We start from the raw sequence: 22,481 nt of genomic DNA, 5'->3' as shown, positions 1-22,481 counted from the left end.
TTTTTTAAGACGCTTGAAGGTGAAGAATAAACATTGTTACTGTGTTACCACACTGAATCTTTTATTTCATGATTGATTGGAAATGTTTGCATCTTCACAAATTTCATCGTAAAAAAAAGCAGAGTAGTCTACTTGACATTTAGGATTTTGTAGGATAAACCAAATCGGTTAGTTTTACACCTGTGATGAGAGGTGCGGGAAGTTGTTCAGTGTTAATTGGTGAAGTTAATTAATCACGAGCATGAGCAGGCAGTGTTGACTCGTCAGCGAATCATCCTATGCTCTCATTCAGGATTAGGGCTGCATGTGGCAATAATCAATATTGGATTGACATGCAAATACAGCTCGCTCGGCTCTCTGTGTATCATTTTGCAATCAGGCTTACCGCCTAACTCGCAGTGAGGGCCAGATAATCTTCATGCCAAGCCTTCCGCAGTACAGTTAACACACTCGCTGAGAGCTTCTGTTTGTGCGGGTACTTTGTGAAACTGTGTCATTAAAGGAGGTTGTTTCTAGGGATTACATATTTTTTTTGAGTGATGAGCAGTTGCAAATGTGTTTTTTAAACCATAAAAAATTGATTTAAAATTGCTCAGTTCAACTTTTGTTCACAGCTTCCATCTAGAGAACACTTGGGATTATATGTTATATCTGGATTATGACAAAGATTATATGTAATTATTTACAAGATACAGTTAACACGATGTAATGGATAATTCATTTGGATTTTGCTGGCATATATCAAGCAATGTTTTATTAATGGATTCCATGAGATCTGAAATGGACAGCGACAGACTACTGGATCTCGGTATATTTTTTGCTGAAATTCGTCAAACTGTTTGCAATGTTTTTGTTATCTGATAGCTTGATGCACACAGCATTTGTTCAACAGAATGAGGTATTGTCTTACATACTTTATACATTTAATTTTATTGGAAGTTGCTGGAGAGGACCGTGGATGAATTACAGTCAGCACTTTATAGCACTTACCATCAATTAAGCACTTCCAGTGATAATACACAAGCAAGATAATAGTGCTGGTTCAAATTTCGACAGCCTTCAACTTTTTATTTTAGATAAAAAGCATCTAAACTTCAAGTTTACAAACATTTGATATGCAGGACACCAGTAAAACACTATGGGGAATTTTTAGATTGATTTTGACAAAATCAATTACCAGAACAAAAATTAATTGAGTTTAAAAATAATTGGTAAGCTGGAATTTGTTATAATACTTGAATAATACAAGTTGTCCCACAACAGGAATACAGCGGGTGATATTTCTGGCTGCGGCTATTCAACTTGTTTCCATTGGAGCTGTTTGGAAACGGTTTAGCAGTATTTATTACATTTGAAAAAATGCTTGTAGACATTTTCTAGAAACAAATCAAGAGGACTTATAAATCAAACCTAGCTGCAATCAGAACATTTTCACATTTCTTTGACTTGCTATATATCAATGTGAAAGGTTGCAGCTTTGGCAGTGAAAATGCTTATTACATATTTGGATGGCCAGCAGGTTTTGTATAAATGCTTGACAATCTGATCAGCCTATTAAAATGAAATGTGTTAATGATCATGCTTCCATCCTTAAACATATTTTATTCTGATCAGTCTTCTAACGAGAAAAAGAGCAAGACATCTTCGTTGTTTGGCTTCTTTGATTCTACAGAACCAGATGGAACCAATAATAATAGCAATACCACTCAGATTGTAAACGAAGACATATATGGTAGTAACAAATCTTACCAAAGTACTGACAGTGGTAGCAGCAATCAAAGAGCATCTCTTTCAAAACAAGATAGTTCTGGTAGTGCTAAGTTGACTGGATCATTTGACAGGTATAGTACTCCAGATGAATATGATCCTGAAGAACCTGGTAGGTTCTTAGACAGACTCACCAGTATTCATCCAGAAGAAGACCTTCCTCCCTATGAGAATGGATTTGAAAGTTCTTCTCCAAGCCCTACAATGAGTGGATCATATACTAATAATAAAGTGAAAGACATTCCAAGATTTGAATATTTTGAAAGTCCTTCGGACCCAGGAATGCCACCCATAAGTGCAAAGTTAACAAGAGAGGATCTCACTTCTAGCTACCGTAAGCCTGGGAATGAGGATAAATCGACATTCATGAAAACTCTTGAAGCTTCTCCACTTGGATTCTTTTTCAAAAGTGATGATGCTGCTTCTAAAAATCCTGAAAGTACAAGAGCAAATTATGGCCAGCCAATATATGATTCAGCACCACATGCTTCTCACCAATTTCAACCAAATTTGGACAAAGATGGAGGCAATAGTGGTCAACGGGGCAATGCATCTTTACCATCAGGAAAACCACCTTCATACTCCAGTATTAAGCAAAGCAGAACATCCCACCTGCGGGATGACAGGTATTCAGTGGCATCAGTTGCTTCTCACAGTGGTACCAGAAATGGAAGATACAATTCAATGAATGGACACCAAATGAATGGAACTCTAACAGAGTCAGAAAAAGCATCATTGAATTCATCAGGCACTGGCAAATATAAGCCAAGCAGTGAACCAAATTCTTATCAATATGAGGGAAGGCATCAGCATGAGTGTGGCAAATTTCATACGATGCACAGAAACATGTCACCAACAAGAACTACTGAAAATACAAGCATGGACTCTAATGTATTTAATTATCAAGTTCCAGTGCCTGGCAATAATCCAGAGCAGCATCCAAGTAGACGTTTAAATGGAAAATCTGCCGTTTCATCAACGTCTCAACAATCAAGTACTATGAATGAGTCTGGCAATTTCCACAAGATGCACAGAAACATGTCACCTACAAGTAATGCTGACACCATAGGCAGGGACACTAATGTGTTTAGTTACCAAGTTCCAGTGCCTCGTAATAATCAGGATCATAAGAAGCAGAATGGTGTTGCTGACCGCAAGATGGACTTGATATCAAGGCCTACTGAACAGATCAACCAGCAGCGACCAATGAATACATCATTTTATGAAATTTCTTGCCACAATGCTCGTCGTACTTCAACTGCAAGAAGGCGGTCAAGTGATATTGATACACATCACATACCTTTTTCGTCTATGCCACATTGGGTGCCCAGTTTAAGACCAGACAAACCAACACAGTTTAGTTATGTCGGCAGGGATTTGCCAGAACCGAGGACTGTTTTGGGTTCTAGGGAAAACCTTAAAAGGTTCGCGAGAGGAGCAGATGTTCAACAAGCAAAGCCAAAAATTTCACAAGCAAAAAATAGAAATGAAGACCAGAAAAAAACAGACAATTCAGATGCATTTTCATTCTTCGGAATTTTTGGAGAACCAGAGGAAGGGAAAAAAGATGATGGTTCCATTATAGGATATTTTAAAAGTTTTCAAGATACAGCAGAGAAGGAATTAGAAGATAGTACACTGCTATTAGGTATTTTTGGAAGGAAATCAACAGCAAAGCCATCAAAGAGGAATGCAATAGCAGTGCCATATCACAGAGGAGTATTGTATTTTGGTCCGTTGTTTGGAAAAGTATCATTCAATGCCCTTCGCCATGCAGCTCGCTTTTATTGCAAGAAGAATGAAACCAGTTTCCCAAAAGAAGGACAGGAAGCTCGAACATTTGCTGAAATTAAATCTCAACTACCTGGCAGAAGAAATCAACAGACTCGTATATCAAATAGATCTTCAGACTTTTTTGATAGACTCGACTCAATGGCAGGACCATCTGAGCAGTCAGTTACTGGCAAAATGCAGGACCATAATGATGCCAGTTCAAGCACAAAAGAATATGAATTTAAAGATGTGAACCACATTCCAAATTACGATTCAAAACCAGAGACATTGCCAACTCGAAAGATGTCAGAACCATCTCGGCTACCACCTCACCCAATGGAACCTGATCTAGCCTCTATTAGCCCTGATATTTCAGACCAGCTAGATTATACATTTGCTGACAGCTTTTCCGCTGCTCCATACTTATATCGTAATATGAATGGCTTAATTTCTAGTTCTTCAATGCAAACTGATCCAGATTCGAAAATGCATACTGGAGAAACCATTGTCAATGACCCCAAGGACTCAATATTTTCTCTCATTGAACTTTTTGAAAATCTAGAGGAATATGAACACCCTGTAACAAGGACTGAAGTATCTGAGCAAAAGAACAATTCTACACAAACCACAATCAGTCCAGATCCTAAGGTAAGATAAACCACTGCTTTCCTCAGGAAAGCATCCCTCATATCCTTAGACAAAAGACACAGTACATATTCCTTTATTAATATTATTATTGTAATTGCTGAAAAAATAGTTTGTTCTTTGAAGAAAATAGAAGTTTTCTCTACTTCTTTATAATTGAAAATATTATTTGCTCTTGGATGTAAATGAGGAAAAATCAGCTAATACTTTCTACTAAATGAGCAAGTACAAATTGAGAGTGTTTAATATTTACTTGTTGAAAGCATCACGTTGATATCAGTAATATTCATAAGCTAGTCTGTTAGTTTAAGGTTTGAAAGCATTTTTTAAAATTTTGCAATACACCTTAGAAACTATAAGTGTTAGATAATCATTAAGTCTACACTTAATGTGAAAGATTTATACTTAAAATTCTGATGGTGGAACAATGAACAGGTTATTTTTTTAATAAGTTGTTATAGTGTCATTAAAAAGTCAGTGCTAATAGAGTCATACACAGAAATTCAAATTATAACTAGCGTATTGTGTATTTTTAATGATCACTTCATAACAATGACATTTAGGCAGAAATAGGAAATAATAGTTATAAATAATAGCAATAGAAACATATTCATATTTGTAATGTGATGAGAGATACTTGCAATGTATATGAGTTGTGATTGAGTATTTATGCATTCATATTTTATGTGTGTTACCAAATACATGTGGCATATAACTCACTGTGGTTTAATTGAATCAAATGTTTCCCATAAAAGCTATGCTCAACATACTGATAGCTTACTGAGACTAATAGTGACATGTAGTTTAAACAGAATTCTGTTGAAATTTTTAATATCTTTCCAAAAGGCGATGGTTTATCATTCCACGTATCTATTCAAATGTCTTAAAATTATATTTTTTATTCCATTCTTTTAGTTGAAATACCTATTCTTTCCAACCTTATTGAATACTGTAAGGTAATATATATAACAACAAAATGTTTTAAACATTCTAAAACTTTTGTTAAATGATTCAAAGAAGTTAACACTGGCTAAAACCAATTTGGTTTTTTCACTGACTTTTTTTTCTTCTATTAAATGCTTGAACTAATTATCAGCCAAGAGTGTTATTTCTGTTTGCAGCAACAATTCTGATTCTACTTTTATTTGGAAGTTAATCACTTAATTGTTTCTTAAGTTGATACTACTTTAGATAAATGAGCATCAGATATTAATAAAACATAATGTTTTTATTTAGTTTACGTTCATCATAGTACAGTCTGCTAAAGAAGGTGACATGGAGCAAAACCATTTATTTCTTTTTACTTTCTTTTGTATTAAATGCTTAAATTGAGTGTTGTATTTATCTGTTATTGGCAGCAACAATTCTGGTTGACAGCTAAATCCTTAACTGTTAAGTTAATTTTAAGATATTAATACATAAATGAGCATCAGCTATTTAATAAACAGTTACCTTTATTTAATAAATCTCTAGTGCCATAATTCTCCCCCTTCTGACTCAACTTTCTACAATTAACTATACTTTTTATAGTGTCTAATATTAATAATAAATTTATTGTTTTCTTCTTATACAACCAACAAAAATACTTGTTATATTTGCCTCATAGTATAGTAATGTGTTAGATATAAACTGCATTTGACATATTAATTAGCTCTGTAGACTCACTATGGTGTCAGAAGTGCTTATAGTCGATCAGTGACTGATTTGTGGTGTTCAAAGCATTTTTGCTCTTGTCAGCTGCATACCGTATTCTCAGTTTAATTCCTTCACAGAAATAACTCCATTAAATATTATGATGGATGCGAGCAAAATTTAAATGTGCGCTTTGTATCCAATGCATTGAATGTTTGTGGATACACATAATTATCCTAACTCTCTCTATTGACTAACCTCCTACCTCTGGAGGAGGCAAACTGCAATCAATAAGCCTATAGTATGAAAATCAATTAATATGGAAGGTTAATTACCTAAACAGAAAGCACTTGGTTGTTTATTCGAGGTAATATGTTTATACGGCTTATAGTCAGCTGATAACTCTGACCAATTATTTGCATCATTCCACAAAAATATCTAAGGGGTATACAGGTCGAGTCACTGCCTCAAAAATAGAGAATTATATCAATCAAGGGATTATTGATCAAATACTTCAAGGTGCTTCTTTCTGTTTTCATCTATCTTTTAATTTTATTAAAGTGTATGTATATTGTGATTTCTGTTATTCTGTATATACTATGATAGCTTTTATTTGCGGTAACTAGTGCTGTTCAATTTTAAATGCACATGAGAGTGTGAAAGATGAGTTGTGCTAATCGTATTTGAGTTCCTAAACAAGCACCAGTGGCCCAGTTCCGTTTTATTTATTCAATATCAAGGTAGTAGCAATGCAAGACAAAGCATGTAACAAACAAGATGTTCATTACCTGAAGATTGCAAACACTATTAAGTGGCTCTCCTATACTAAACAACTTTAAAACAAATAATATACATAAAAAACCACTATATCAACAATAAACTATATGAAGTAAAATTAACACAGATATAAAATGCTAGTAAAACTATTTACAAAGAACATAATATAGAATTGGTTAAGACATATGTGCAGACAGCAGAATGTCCCTGGTTCAAATTTTAGTAGGGCAACCATTTTCACTCTTGCACTTTAATATGCAAAATATATTATATAAATTATACTATACATTTGTATATTATGTATTATTTCAAAATAGTTCTTTATCAAATTCTTGAACATAATGCAAGATGGTTTTATTTTTAAAGGGTCTATTGTTAACAGCTTGCAATAACAGAATTAGACAAATCACCAACACAATTAATAAGAAGCATAGACTTATGCCATCGGATATACCGTTTTAACAGATTGGCTAGCTATTATAAAGCCAATAGTTAAAGCCATGGCTGGATTGTTTTCATTTACTGTGCTGGCTTATTGTGAATACATCCATTGAAATGATTTATGAGCTTGTCTATATTTTAAATAAACTCTCACAGGATGCAGACCAAAGGATGTTTCATTTATAAGAGATGATTGTGAACCTAAAATTGAAATAATTCATAGAAGAGCTTTTTGAATAATATCAAATCATCTCATCAAATCAATCTCACCAATGCTGTGATAAAATGCCCAGGGTGCTTAATTAATACAAATATGAAGGATTAATTACAGGCACAAAAATGATTACAACCACTTTTGAAGATTAAATCCATACCACAAATCACAATTTATTGTATTAAAACAGGCTGATAATTATACCATCAAATCTATGTATCCACTCATTAACGATTCATTAAAGTCATGACCTGATTAAAAGCATCATTGCCCAGTGAAGCAAAAGTCCAGCACTTGTGTATTGCTCTTGTTTCGCTACAAAGCTGAAGGTATCATTTGTGCATTGTGGCGAAAAAAAATCTGATGATTCTGTCATTTACAAGGAATAATCCGAGAACCCTGGGAGTTGAAGCAAAACGTAGTAAATCTAAAGCCCAACTCCATGTGGATTTCAGATTCAATTTGGTAAACTTCTTAATTTCATGAATTTTTTTCCTATGGTTTCACATTCTGAGAGACCCAGACAAATATTTATATTTTTTAATTAAGATTTATATAGTGCACATATTCATTTCAGATAAAAACTACTTTGATTACAGACTCATTCATGCAGCCAGCAACACTCCCTGTGGAGTATACCTAGCTATGCGTAAAATTCAGAACAACCAACTTGTTTCTTGATCAAGGGTAGATCCAGGGAAAGAAGCCTTGGGATAAGGCCCTGCCCCTCCAAAAATTAGAAAAAGGATAGAAAAAATAAGAGGGTGGCACGGTACTGTAGGCTTACTCCAATACAAGCTAATTTTAAATTTAATTTCGAACATACCAGTGTATATGTGGCAAAGACAAGCCAAACCAATCACTCGTCGGAAAAATCAATTTTTAGTTATTAATACAAGGTTTAACAGTACAATGAGAGCTATAAAATGGTAAAAAAATCATTTAAATCCGACACTTCGTTACAAAGTTACACGAGTTTAAACATACAGCTGTATAAAAAACAATATTTTAGAAATCAACCTTCAAAGTTTACGATTTTAGGCATTTCTTAACCAGAAACCATCACCAAATCATTAAAAATTGTTGTTTTAACATTGAAAATGAGGAAAATAACAGCATAGCATGATGTATAGATATATAAAGGTTAGTTTAGTGCAATAAACTAGATTTACAAAATTTTGAAATTCCAGCATGTTTTGGCCATTATCTCCAAAACAGGATTTGCGACGAGTGACTGGTTTGGCTTTTCTTTGCCACATATGGTCAACCATTTCTAAACAAAAATCTTAAATACCTGCCGATCTTTATCATCCTACCAGGTACCCATTTATCCTATTTTATTATTTTTTTTTCCTGGGTGAAGAGAAGCCAAATTTACACAAAAATATTTTGCCAATTGACACAAGCTATTTGACCAACATTGGTCTCGAACTCACAACACATTGATTGACAGCCAACAGGTTTACATCTTCGTCATACAACTTGCACATATATACATGTTTGATTTTATAAAAAATGCATTGAAAATGTTGAGTTTGAGATTCTGAAAATTAGTTGAATTATTTTTGAAATGTTAAGTCTAATGTAAACAGAATCAATATAGGGACTTGGTTTGACATTCTCTTGGTCCTGATGGCAAATGCGTATGTCATTTGTAATGTAAACAGTGAATATATTGGGTGTTTTAATGTCCATTAAAAGCTTTTTATTGATTTCATTCAAAATATGCTTGATTTATATTTATTTCGATCGCAAAGTTTGGCCATCACATAACTCACAGGTGCTCATAAGTAATAGAAGTATCCAATTAAACAAATTAGAAATTGTACACAAGTGAAAAAATAAAGCTGAAAGTCTCAGACAGCAGATACGTATTGAGAGCGCTTTTAAACACAGCAGTAGACAGCTCAAATGAATATTAAACAGTTTTTCCGCAAATGACCAATCAGCCATGAATTTTGTTGACCTTTGTTCACAAACAAGTTTATATAGCATTGTGAGCACCACCATAAAAGTTTACAATTATTTTTTTTAAATACATAAATAAGGATATTTGTAGAACTTCTATAAATTTAAGAATCGTAGATATTAGCAGGAATACAATGTTGTGCCATTTATTAGTGATCATTATTGTTTTATTATGATGCGTATTTTAATTGTAACCTTATCCAATTTAAGCTGTGCTTTTTATGCTATCGGAATTAATTAGAAATATAAAGTTCATTCACACACACATGCACCATGTCGATATGTCAATATATTTGTTGTTATTTGTTACTGTTACTGTTAATGTTTTATTCATCATCATCAATAGATTATTTACATTTCAGAAAAAGTTTTTTTTTTTTTAATTTTTTTTAATTTTTATTGATAAATGAATGGATGCCTGTATAGGTACGTAGACGCTTAAGCTCAGGCCACCTAAAAAGAAAAAGAAAAAACGATTAAAAATTTGAGGCTATAGTTTAAATGATAATTAAATTTTTTTTTAATTAGTTTTTTAACAGTACAATAAATACAGTAAATAAATAAGTACAATAAATTAAGTGAATTAAGTTGAATTATTTTCAAAATGATAATATAAAAGTACATATGAATTAGTGTTTTAAATCTAGAATGAAGTCTTAAAGCTTAGAATTAAGTATAATTTTAGAATGAGTCAAATTGCTATTTCAATTAGAAGAAAACTCTTGAAAAAGAAAGGTAGCTTTCTACTACCAATTTTCAGTGGTACAGTACTTATGTTGTTGTACAGATCGTCCTTGTGTTTTCTTTTTTGTTTGGCTCTTTAAGCATGGCAGATTTCACCTTTTATCGTATTCCATTAAAGCATTTAGTGTTTAGTCACAATCAAAAGGCTTTCAATAGGTGCTTACGAGATTGTGACCCAAATCGCCATTTAAGCTCACACAGCTAGAGTCACAAGTTTTATATCTAGAACAAGTCCAGCCTTGGCTGATCAAGCTAAAGGTTTAAAGCAGTGTCGTCTACTCTAAATCAGTGTCGTCTGCTCTCAATCGGTATTGTTCATTCCACATGAGCAAGCTACAAGTATTACCTGTATGATTCTGTTTGTCATGATTGCTACCTAAAAAGATGTTCTACTAGTCTAATTGCTGATATATCACTGGGAGATATCGAATCATGTGACAGTAATTGTTACGGTGGAGATCCAAGTCGGAGTGATCACATAGGCTACTGTAAACTTGGATCATTATAGTAGGTAGTTAAGAACTAATTGATCCAACAAAATTGCCAGGCTAATACGACCTATGACCTTATTGGCCAGGACATTCGGAAGATTACTGTTTTATGTTTTTTGAGAAGTAGGGTAGTTACGTCAAAGCCAGTGTTTATAAAATACACTGAAATTCTCTCAACTTTCACCGCTAATTAGAAAAAGTGTATCTGAGCTGTAGAACGTGTACATCCAACATTTAAAACTTGCGCTGACATGAAAACCGACACAGAACATATTGAAATTCTACAGTTGCGTATGTTTAACCAATACCGTTGGACTTCTTATCAAATGCCTGCTATTTATTATCAGTGGATTTGCAAATTGATGCTAGTATCTCTTCATACAACCAATCTGGAGATAATTTTTACTCAGCCTTTTGCATTATAAGCTGGCATATTGTGGTGTGAATATTGTTTATTTTATAATGCCTGATACATAAATAATAATACATGCTGGGACTATGAACTTGCCGTTAATTTATTGCTGCCGGATGGCATTGTAGCTGATGAATATTTATTGCCACCTTATGAATATTCATTGTTTTGTTTGATCAGAATGTATGCAATACTACTGGATGAATATGTATTATAGCTGATGAATATTTATTGTTCAATGATGAATATGCAATATGCAATGATTAGTGATTGAGCTGACATATCTATGGGAAAGTGTATTATTCCAGATTGCCATGGGTAACACAAGTAATAAAGATAGCGATGAGCCTGTTTTATTTGATTCGGCATTTAAAGAACTCAGAGGTCGATTGTTCGAGAGCTTTAGCATAAGTGATGACATCAGCAAAAGTGAAAACGTGAACACAATATATGAAGACCAGTTGGATTCATCTGAAAACGACATCTTAGGTGGTAAAAACTTTGTGCTAAGTAACTCATTTGAAATTATCAACGGCCCAGAAATTCTGACCAATGGATCACCCTTAAGAGGTTGTAACTTGCAATCAAAACATGAAAGCGCATATGCCAGAGGTTGTGACCTTGATAATGATTGGGATGATTCTTATGAAGTTCCGACTTTCGATGTACCATCCGCAAGACGAAATCATTTCCAACCAACTTTCAACAGTAAAAGAAATTATTCATATTCTAGCCACTACAGTAGTGGAGGTGATGGTACTAGACACCATAGTGATGAAAATGTTAATAATGAAAGAAATAGGGGTAGTTTTCAGAGAGGATGTAATTGTCAGTGTAGGCAGTCCATGTCTTGTGAATGCCCCAGACAGCGAGGACCTACCAAGTGTAGCTTTCCAGGCCGCTTTTGTGACTGCTGTGATCACTGCATTGAAAGGCGTGTTGAGTGGAGTTTTGAGGAGGTACAGGAGGCCTCAGGAACGCCATGGATGTTAAAGATTCTTAGAAACTCTGAATTGCGTGAATCACATGATGATCTTGTCAGTTATCAGATGGTTTGTATATGCTTAGTTTGATAATGCTACGAATTGAATTTTATTTTGTGGGGGTGGGGGTGGAGGTGTTCCTTTTATATCTATTCATATTTCTTTATTCTTTATAAGGGAAAACCTGTTAATAATAATAATAATAATAATAATAATAATTTGTTAATTTATATTACGCAAATTCCATTAAAATATGTTCAAATGCACATTACAATAAAATAGAATACAAATTTACAAAAAATTGTTAAAGACAGATAATTATTTCGTCCATATATAAAATGCAGTTGATGCAGTTTCCATTTTATACTATCAAAATAATGATTTTATTAATTATATTTATTTCAATTAACAGTTTTATTGCCAAATAATTATAGTAAATTGAACAAATTTAAAAGTATAAATATGGTAATAGAATAAAAACAGTAAAGTTATCACTGAATATAAAAATTTACACAAAAAATACTCACAATACTTAAATTTTGTTTTTTTTTTAATTTATAGTAAGCGTCTCTTAATTCAAAAAATACTTTATTTAACATATGAATCTCAACATAAAAGTTATCAACATAAATCAATGAAGATGTCAAATGAAATTAATTCAAATAGTCAAGTGGAAAGATTAGATGTCAAAATAATAATTCATTTTGGAAAATAATACTAACTTTAATATACAAATAAAACCAGTAAAAAATTCACATACACAAATCAGTGAAGTTAAATTTCCTTCTTTCAGAATCACTGTTGACATTTTGGCAGTGACAAATGTCCCCTTGAGCTAGCCCTGGTCTGATAATGGGAGTCGCTAAAGGGGTTAATAGATATTCTAATGAAAAATACAGATGAAACATTTTAAATTTGAATATACTATATGAGTACATTAAAGATGAATAAGCCTCTAAGCCTTTAGGGCTTGTTTTAAAAAGTGCTACATAAACAGTTGAAATTTAGTATTTATGGAAATTATGGAATTATTCTTTTATAGTTTATTAAAGCCAAGGACACTATAATTTGTGTGTTTGTATGTGTATCATACTGTTCAGATTTTGTTTGATAGTGTATCTTTGATTATGTCTTGGAGTCTCATGCTCAACTGTATCAGACAGTGTGGAAGCAGTTAGCGCAAGAGGTTGTTGCTCGGGTGCTTAAGCTTGAGTTTTGAAGTACTTGCTGTGCTGAAGTTGCTTCTGTCCTTTGGCAAGGATCTTTAAAATCCATGAGTCTCTATAGTAGTAACAGATAATGATCAGTTACATGATCATTAGCCGTTACCACTTCTGTCTATATGACCTCCTCAAACTCCTCCATTTACATCTGTTCTTGGCCATACTTGTCCCAAAATTGATCCCTCTGACATCTCCTTGGCATGCCTCTTTTCCTTTTATATTCATGTGGTAATTAGCCATATTATATTTATTCATAGTTGTTTGCTCTGGTACAAGGGCCAGCAACAGAGAGCATTATTTTAGTGCGATCTACTGCATTATTAAGACACGGATGCTTCACTAAGCTGCCAGGACTCAATTAAGGGACCGGTGCTTCCTAAGGGTTCTCGCAGGGTTAAGTGGCAGACTGCAGTTTAGGACAAAGCCTGCAGAATTTACAGCAATATTAAAATGTCTAATATACATGATAATAGGTTAGTCATAAAAAAAAAAAAAATTACTTTTTCAATATTCTTTTATCTATCTTTTTTTCCCCCAAAATGTGTCCCCGGTCCTTTGAGTCTAGGCCCCAGGAAACTCTTTTCCCTTCCCCCTCTCTGTAACTGTACTAGGACTACAGACATTTAGATAGTGCAATTACTATTAATTTTTTTTGTATTACTTGATTAAATTGTATAATTGCATAAACTTTTTTTTGTGTTTCTTTTTTTTTTTTTATTTCACCATAGATTAGGTTTGTGGTCATGTTAATAACTTATTCTATAAAATAGAATTTCAAAATTGAAAACAATTGTTCATCTGCAACTTTTTCCTAAATGACTTGGATGAAGAAATCTTGTCAAATTCCCATCAGATTTTGATTAAATAGCACCTGAGTATACCTGGTAGTAATGTACCTGCCAATTTTGTTGTCGTCTGATGCATGCAAATTATAGCACCCTCTATGTTACTTTTAAAAAATTATGGTGGAAACCATGCTACTGATTACAGTCGTCGGTCGGTCTATAGCTTTGTTAAAAGAAATTTATAGGGCCTATATTCATTCATTCCATTTTTTATGAATTTTAGGATATAATCGGCCTATACATTTCATCTTTTATAAATTTGTTATGATGCGTGAGATAATACAACGTAGGCGTGAGACGTAACAAGTGAATGCCCATGCGTGAGACTCGTGCATTATGTGTAGTAACTTCTACTTAATGAGATGAGTGCTGACATGCTGTTTTGAATTTGTAACATGTCTGTTTAATTTCTGTTAAATAATGTTGATAATCTGATTCTGAAGATCCGCATCAGTCTCGGCCATCAATTCCCAGCGCTGTATTATTGAGTCCTGGACCAAATCAGTGTTTCTCGGCCTAATTGTCTTTGCATCTTCTTCCTCCTCATTAATTTCCAATAACCTAATTCAGGAGATTTGATACCGTGTCTTAGCTAAGAAAACATGCACTCTTGTAAAGTAACATTATTAGTTGAAATCATCAACAGTATATATATATTTTTCTAAACAGCTTCTGTGGAGACATTTTATCGTTCATTATAGAGAAGCATCACATAAATTTACATCTACTTTTTTAAAGTGCATTGAAGTCTTAGTTACATTATTATACTATACTATTATTTATTTGAGGTACCAGTATATTTATGTAAGCTTGACAGCAAAATGCATAAATTGCAACACCTATCTGAATTGCATATGAATTAACAATTTTTTTTATATATTTTTCGATCTTTTCAGAAGAGGGCGAATTTTAGTAATTATATTATGAAAAATGGTTGATGGGGAAATATGCATGCAAAGTCCAAATGTTGGGCTTGTCACCAATGACAGTTTTTACAAAGTATTAATTTCATGACGTCAATCCATAGATGCCCACAACTGTCACTTTAGAATTTTTTACATACACTTTCAAAAGGGCACTTCTTTAAAAAAAAGGGGGTTGCTTCGAACCCTTCGAACTCCCTTGGCTACGGGCTTGCTGCTATTATTCCTGTTGCTGCCACTAGTCCTGTTGGTTCTACTACCCATCTCTATCGCCGCTACTTATCTCTGTTGTATACTACCTTATCCTTGTTGCCACTAATACTAATACTGCTACCTACCATTCCTATTGCTACTACTGCATATTCCTGCATATTACCCTTCTACTACCACTCCGATTTTCTTTACCAGTGCTTGCCTACTACTACTGTTGTATATGACTGGTGTTGCCACTGCCGTGCTGTTACTACTGTACCCAACTTTCCAAATTCATAATGTTGCTACATTTATATTCACAGGCAGAATTAAGTAACATACAACTTTCAACTTTTTTATTTATTTATTTTATATTATTTATTCAGGTTTAGTAACATCAAAATGTAATATAACAATATAAAGAGTGAAATATAACAAATGTCCAAGTCTCCCAAAACATGCAGAATTAACTTCAGAAAAAAACAAAACATCAAATACAATGACAATGACAACAGCGACAACAAAAAGACCGAGTGCAAAAAGTATCGAATAATGAATCAGTTGAACATTCTGAAACTTGCTAGATGTAATATTTGAAGCAAAAACATTGACCTTCAATTTTTGAGAGATAATAGGAAATGTTAATTGGATCCAATATTATGAATATATGTCACCCTTGGATTTTGATCCGGTACAAGTTTGTGATAGCAGGAAAGCAAATCTAAATGAATCACATTTTGGCCCAGGTTGTACTGGGGTATGCTAAGGTAATTGCAATAGGACCTAGCTTTCAATAGGGTGTTGTCAGAGCACAATTTGATTTTTTAATCAAAATTTGGTCTCAATATCAGAGTTTGTAAAGGTGTTTTAATTATTTAGCAAGGACTTCAGTTTGTATTTAGGTCTTGTTGTCAGCATTTTAGCCATTTTAGTTTAATTGGGGATTATTCTCATATTTTCTGGGAAGCGTTAATATGGTTTGGCCTTGCTTTTTCTAGGCTTCCTATAAAAGGATATTTGCAGTGAGTGTTGTAATTAGGTTTTCATTTAATTATTAATGATTTTTCTAGGTCATCTCATATTCTCTAAATTTTACAATCAGATCGTTAGTAATCTAGCCAATTTCAGATAAAACTGACATTACAAATCTGATGTTGTAAACAGCAAACTCAAAATATTTGGTCGATATATATCAGCCTTGTTATTTTTTTGTAAACTACATTCTTGCAGGAAACCAGAATTGATTATATCATAACTATTAATACAAAAATTGATTTATTGTTCTTACAGAGAAATGACAGCTCGAAGCCAAGTTCACATGATCTTGATCATTACAAACGTGTGTTCGCACGGCAGCGTGCCAAGGACTTAGCTGATCATGCTCAGAAACTTCTCGCTAAGGATAAGGAAATATCTGACCTCCGGCAGGCTGTCGATAGGCTGCAGAACTCCAGCAGGCAACCAGATCCAAATGTCCGAGTAAGTTTGATAATGTTATATAATGTTTGGAATGTCTGCGATCGTCATTATTATCAGTGACGATGGCAGATTTATTTAATTTATCTTTTTTTAAAATTTGACGAATACAGTAGACCCCCTATTAAAGGGACACTTCCTTGGGGACCAAAGGAAAGTGTCCCCTTAATAGGGGTTGGTCATAGTGTTAAAGGATACATTTCTCTCACTTTACAGCCAAGAAAAGTCTCCCCTTAATAGGTGTGTCCCAAAGGAGGGATTCTACTGTACTTTTATTATGTTAATTATATAGATTATCTTAGGAAATTTGTAGTTTATTTCTGAAATTTTTTTCTATTATTTTTTGGGAGATTGTGTAGATAGGTAATTGCATTTGTGTATCTCCAAACATTTATTTTGTCCTCAGAATATATACACAAGCTGTGTTAAATGAACCATGTTTGTAATATAATAGGAATGCTAGATAGCAATATGCATGCGTCATTAGACATGTGGTAGAAATAGATTAGCACTCTTCCTCAATTTGATGATTACAGGGTTCAGTTCACTCAAATGCTGGGTATTATCATTTAAAGTGGCTTTTCGACATGCCAAATAATTTATCCTAAAACTTTCCATGTTTTGATGGGCTGTGATGGTCATTTACATATTGGTATGATACTATACTATTCAATTATAATTTTATTTCTAGATAGAGAATAATTACAGGAATAAAACTGTATCATTTTAATTTAACTAACTTTTGTAATTTATTACTTTAAACTTTGGTTAAATATAGTATTGGAATGCTGTCACTTATTTCTCACATCAACGTTGTTTAATATCAATGGATGGATAGATTAATATATCAGTTATATTAATAGTTATGATAACATAATACTTGAACAGACAAATGTTGATTGACTTTTATAATGTGCTTTCCTTGTTTCAAATTCAAGTAACTTTTTAGTGTTTGTTCACTTCTCTTCAGTAACAATTCAAAATTCATTAGTGTAAGATTATACTTTAATTCAAAATGTATACATTATTTTGTTTTCTTTAAAGGGAAGATAGTCAATATCAGAGTTTACATTATATAATTTAGTTACAATAATAATAGAGGGAAAAAAAAGTTTTCGAAAGTTTGACAAACAATTTATCGAAAAGCTTAGTTGGAAATCATAATGAACTGTTTATTATAAAAAAAACAAACCTTTAATCTTAGATATTGTATTATGTATAGCAACATAATTAAATAATAATAGTCATACATTTGATGATAAATAACACTGTTGATAGGGTTGCTCTTGATTTTAGTTAACAGAAGTACATAGAAATTTAAAGAAATTTATAACTGGTATGTTTAACATATTTGTCAGAGAAAAAATTATCCACGGAAGCTCTCCTAATTAGACATGAGCCCCTTTTCACACTTCAGACATATCAACAATTTTCTGCGTTTATTTTTTATTATTTGTGAAAAAAAATTTTGAGGAATTGACGTTCTTGAGTGGTTTTCATGAAATTCTCTTTCATGCAATCATCATTACAGCTGTAGCTTAGAAAGTCAAAGGCAAAAAATCTGGAATTGCAATGCGAGTGCAATGAGTTAAATGTGATATATCAGACAGGTTTGTCGTGCTCACAATCTGTGTTAAATTGCTGACGTTTTATCATTCTTTCCTCCACCAGAACAGCAAGATGTATTCGGAAAAGGACGAGTTAGAGCGAATTGTTCGACAGCACGCAAAGGAACAGCTTCGGTTGCAGAGGTGTCTATCCGCTGCTTCCGCAGTAAGTATTTTGTAATCTCTCTTATTGATAAATTGATCGGTTAGGTAGATAAGAAATTAATTTTTGGAATCAATCACTTTGGAGCTATCAATAACTTGTACTGTAGTTTTGTTTGACAGTTTTACAGTTATTGGCAAATTGATTTATTTCTATTAATGATTTATTATTTTTACAAGCAATTACATATTTGATGCAAACACTGTTAACTTATTTTATACATTATTTTAAAATGTTAATGTATTCATTAACATTATACATGCTGACTATAAAAAACAAATATAGATTAATTGATATTGATAAAAATATATAGATTATTAATAAATTCAAGATAATAATGAATTATGTAATAATATAAATAATAATTGTAAAATACACATTTAATATATTCATTGACATTGAATTAATCTATTTATAACTTGCTACAGTGAATATTATTGGATATGTTACCGATTATGAATAAATTAAAGATAAGCGACTGTGTTAACCTTATTAACTTTAAATTTAATTACTTGCACTGTATATTTTAAATGAATAAGCTTACAGTTGTAATTTAAAGTGAGAAGATATACTTTCCTAGCAATCAACAGGCTATGCATAAATGATACTCTTCCTATTTTTTTATATCATCGTTTATCTTGGCTGGTAATCAATTTAAATCTCTGTCCACACTATGACTTTTGTGTGACGTTATTTATTTGTCACACATAAAATTTGGTAGTGGGAATGGAGCTTTTAGATTATCATAGTAAAAACCTGTAAATCAGGAAAAACATAGTTTTTTTAAACTTTGTCTCATACAAATACAAAAATATTTTATTCATCGTCCATAAAACAATTGCAAAAAATAAGTACAGTAAAATATATATTTAAAAAAAAAATTAAAATGACAAAAAAGAACCTACAAGAAACTTAATTGGGTTTATGTTTATGAAAACAGAGAGGGACCAAAAGTATACAAAACAATTTTTAAAGATAAAATGAAAAGAAAGAAATTTGGAAGAATTATACAAAAAAAAAAAAGAAACTCTTTTTAATCAACTAATTTAGGAGATCATATCAAAAAAGTTATTAATTGAAAAATACAAAATTGTATATATAAAAAATTCCAAAAAACAGACAAAAAAGATACACATAAAGGAAAAAAAGAAAAAAAAGTAGTAGTAATAATGATTTTAATTAAAATAAAAATGTTAATAATAAAAATAACATCAGCAATATAATCAATCAAATTTACAACAAATATGAAAGTGATAAATTATTGATCCTTTAATGAGCAATTCATTGTTTATTTAGGTATTTTCAGGTCTAATTCCAAGTTTTATTCGTATTCAGTATGCTACTAAAAAAAGTTTTAATTTTTGATTAAAATGTAATGAATACAAACTGATTAATTATTTTTGAGAGACATAGACTTTTAACAAATATATTCATCATGCATTATTTGACATTGTCTCATGTTGCTATGGTTATTGGCAAAGTGATTGATAACCAATTAATAGATCAATACAAACTGATAGTCAAATTTCTATCGTATTTCATTATCAACTTCTAATAGCTAGTAACATTAAAAATGTGTTGTCAATAAATCAAAACATTCATCAATGTTTTCAATTAAAATCATTGATTACTTTCCGGTATAGATTACATCATAGTTTGTCGTTGGGAATAATTTGTAAACTTTAGAGGTAATTCGTCGTCTGACGAGAATTTCAATGATTTTAATTATTATTATTATTCATTCTTATATAAGATATAGCCCATACCTTAATTAAAAAGCAGACCTTCAATCACATATTGTATGGATGGATTTTATTCATTGATACGTTACAGTCAACAATTAATTAATTGATACGTGCATGGTTCAATTATGTTTGCGGTAACTAAAAAGGATTGATTCCATTTAATTTTTTTCTGATTTCAACTTTCCTATCGTGATTTCTAAATGTCAAACCAATTATTTATTTGTACCCAATCAACTTTATGATTTATGCTCCGGGATAAAAGAGAACAACAAACACAAATCCTAATGTATTCATTACTTTTTTTTTTCTTTTCATAACTACATTGTTTGATTTAATTAAAATATTCATTGGTATTGCCTAAATTAATGTTTATAAATTAGTTGAATAATTTGAATTAAGGAAATTTATTAATTTCAAGGCTTGCAAATATATTTCACGGGTATAATATCTTTTTTTATGTCTTTTTCGACTGTTTAGTCAAAACTACTTTGGATTACAAAATTACATATCTTGCATTCCTTAATGGATCAAAATATGTTATGAATATAAGACATGAGGCAATGGCAGTCAGTTGTGACATTTGTTTTTGAAGTTTGGTTAGATTTCTAGAAAGGAATTTATTGGTAATGAACAATATGTTGCTAATGATGATGGTATTTTAAATACCAGAACAATTTTTTCACTTTATGATGATGCTGATAACATGTCTGCTGCCCTCTGTGTTTTGGATATGTCACTTTCTTTCATTTAATGATGTCATGAATTTAGTGCAGCTGTAGATTGCATTTTTATTGGACAAAGTTGAAATATGTAATCAGCCAATTAGATTGCTTCTTCTGAAAACTGATTTAAGACACAGTCAGGGAAATAATAAGTTTTAAAACTTTTAAGAAATCATTTTTATGAAGACATTGTATCTAATAATGCCCAATTCAGAAATCTCAGAATGTAATGAAATTAAAATCAATTGTGTAACAACTAGAATTATTTTAAATGTTTTCATAAAGGATTAACAATTTTTAATATATGGATTCTTAACTTAACTTAACTTAGGATTATAGGATATTGCTTTATCAATATATATAGTTTATATGTTACATCATGCATTTAATGAAGCTGTCATCAACTGGCAGTGAAAGGTCATATAATAAGACATCAAATATCTCATATGGCGCCCTCACTTGCTTAAAATTCTATAGTTAATTTAAGTAGTTCATGGTACTAGTATTGTCAATTGTCTTCAGTGGCATCCCATTCCTTACGTCTTTTATAGTTGAGGTAGTTGTTCATTTTGCGTCATCAGCTTTCTAATTATGCCAATAAATGAGAGTAGTAGTTACTGTATTTATATAATTGATTGAGTTCAGATCAATAGAAACCACACACTCTTCACTGGATATGATTCTTTGAAATATATATGAAAATTGTTCTTCATAACATTTTTTTCCCTTATAACACATTTGCAAAGATGTTAATCTATAAAGACATGTTCCCATTTAGATTTGAACTAATTCAAAAATTTTAAGAGGCATTCATATTCAAAATTAGGTAAAGTGTAACTATGACTGTGTGTCAGTGCCTGCTTTCAAATACCAAGGGCCTGGGTTCGGCACTTATTATAACTTACAGTAGTTGTTTTTAAACATTAAACACTTTAAACATTAAAACATTTTAAACATTAAACGCGTTTGTCGGACAACACACGTATAGTAGGACACGCCAATAACGTAAATATTTTAATTTTAGCCTACTAGATGATGCTTAAAATAGCAAATTACGATCGAAAAACAGGGGTTGGGGGTCATGTTATACGCACAACATACAAATTTTAGATTGATAAAATCATGTTCATCTTATGTGCAGATCGCCTGAGGCAGCTTAGCTCAGTCAGCTAATCTGGTGGTAGCCACTGTGTGTGCGCTGAACCGTGGAGATCCTTAGATCCCCGGTTCAATTGCCATCGCTGCTCTCCTTGCGTTTCAGCTGGAGGGCTGAATACAAGTTAAGATAGCGCACCATCTTTCGGATGAGATGTTTAAGCCATTGGTCCTGTGTGCAATAAAGAACGCAGTACACTCTTCGGAAAACAGTAGAGGACTGTCTCCCGGCGTACTGCCCAATTCACCACCAGAAGGACCCCGAAACAAGTCTTCAGACTTCCTGGGTTATCCTTGGTGTGATTCAGACCGAAGTATTTATCTATCGTATCTATCTGTCTGTAGTACACAAACTTACTACTGCAATGAAGCTACTAAATGTTAGTATATTAGGTGAACATAATTTAAATACAGGGAAATAACATTTTGATGGACATTTAAAACTCATAATATAGTATTATTGTGGAAGATTAGCCTTGCATGTTGCTCCATTTTTTGCCAGCTAGATGCAGTATCAAGACCATAAAAAGCAGAAAAAGTTAGGAATTCGATGACGAAACAGCTGGGGGGGGGGGGGGGTTGT

General features: G+C 32.3%; 1 protein-coding gene across 6 annotated transcripts in view; it reads left to right on the top strand.

The window, feature by feature from the left end:
• Positions 1-251: 251 nt before the first annotated feature.
• LOC117115470 (RIMS-binding protein 3-like) overlaps positions 252-22,481 on the top strand; it is a 95,122-nt gene continuing 72,892 nt past the window's right edge. For 3 of the 6 annotated variants that reach the window (XM_033259331.1, XM_033259323.1, XM_033259314.1), the window contains exons 1-3: positions 252-4,188; positions 16,321-16,509; positions 18,178-18,279. In XM_033259331.1, the coding sequence (XP_033115222.1) occupies positions 1,573-4,188; positions 16,321-16,509; positions 18,178-18,279 (2,907 nt within the window). In that variant the 5' untranslated portion in view covers positions 252-1,572. Of the gene's footprint in view, positions 4,189-10,156; positions 11,917-16,320; positions 16,510-18,177; positions 18,280-22,481 lie in introns of those variants that run through there. The other 3 variants (XM_033259293.1, XM_033259303.1, XM_033259337.1) reach the window with 3 other exon arrangements.

This window comes from Anneissia japonica, unplaced genomic scaffold (genome assembly GCF_011630105.1).
Source record: "Anneissia japonica isolate Jap-2015-1 unplaced genomic scaffold, ASM1163010v1 scaffold199_len4679917_cov187, whole genome shotgun sequence".
In the NCBI taxonomy this organism is placed as follows: Eukaryota; Metazoa; Echinodermata; class Crinoidea; order Comatulida; family Comatulidae; genus Anneissia; species Anneissia japonica.
Note: the sequence above shows the minus strand (reverse complement) of the source record. Positions and strands in the feature narration are given on the sequence as shown.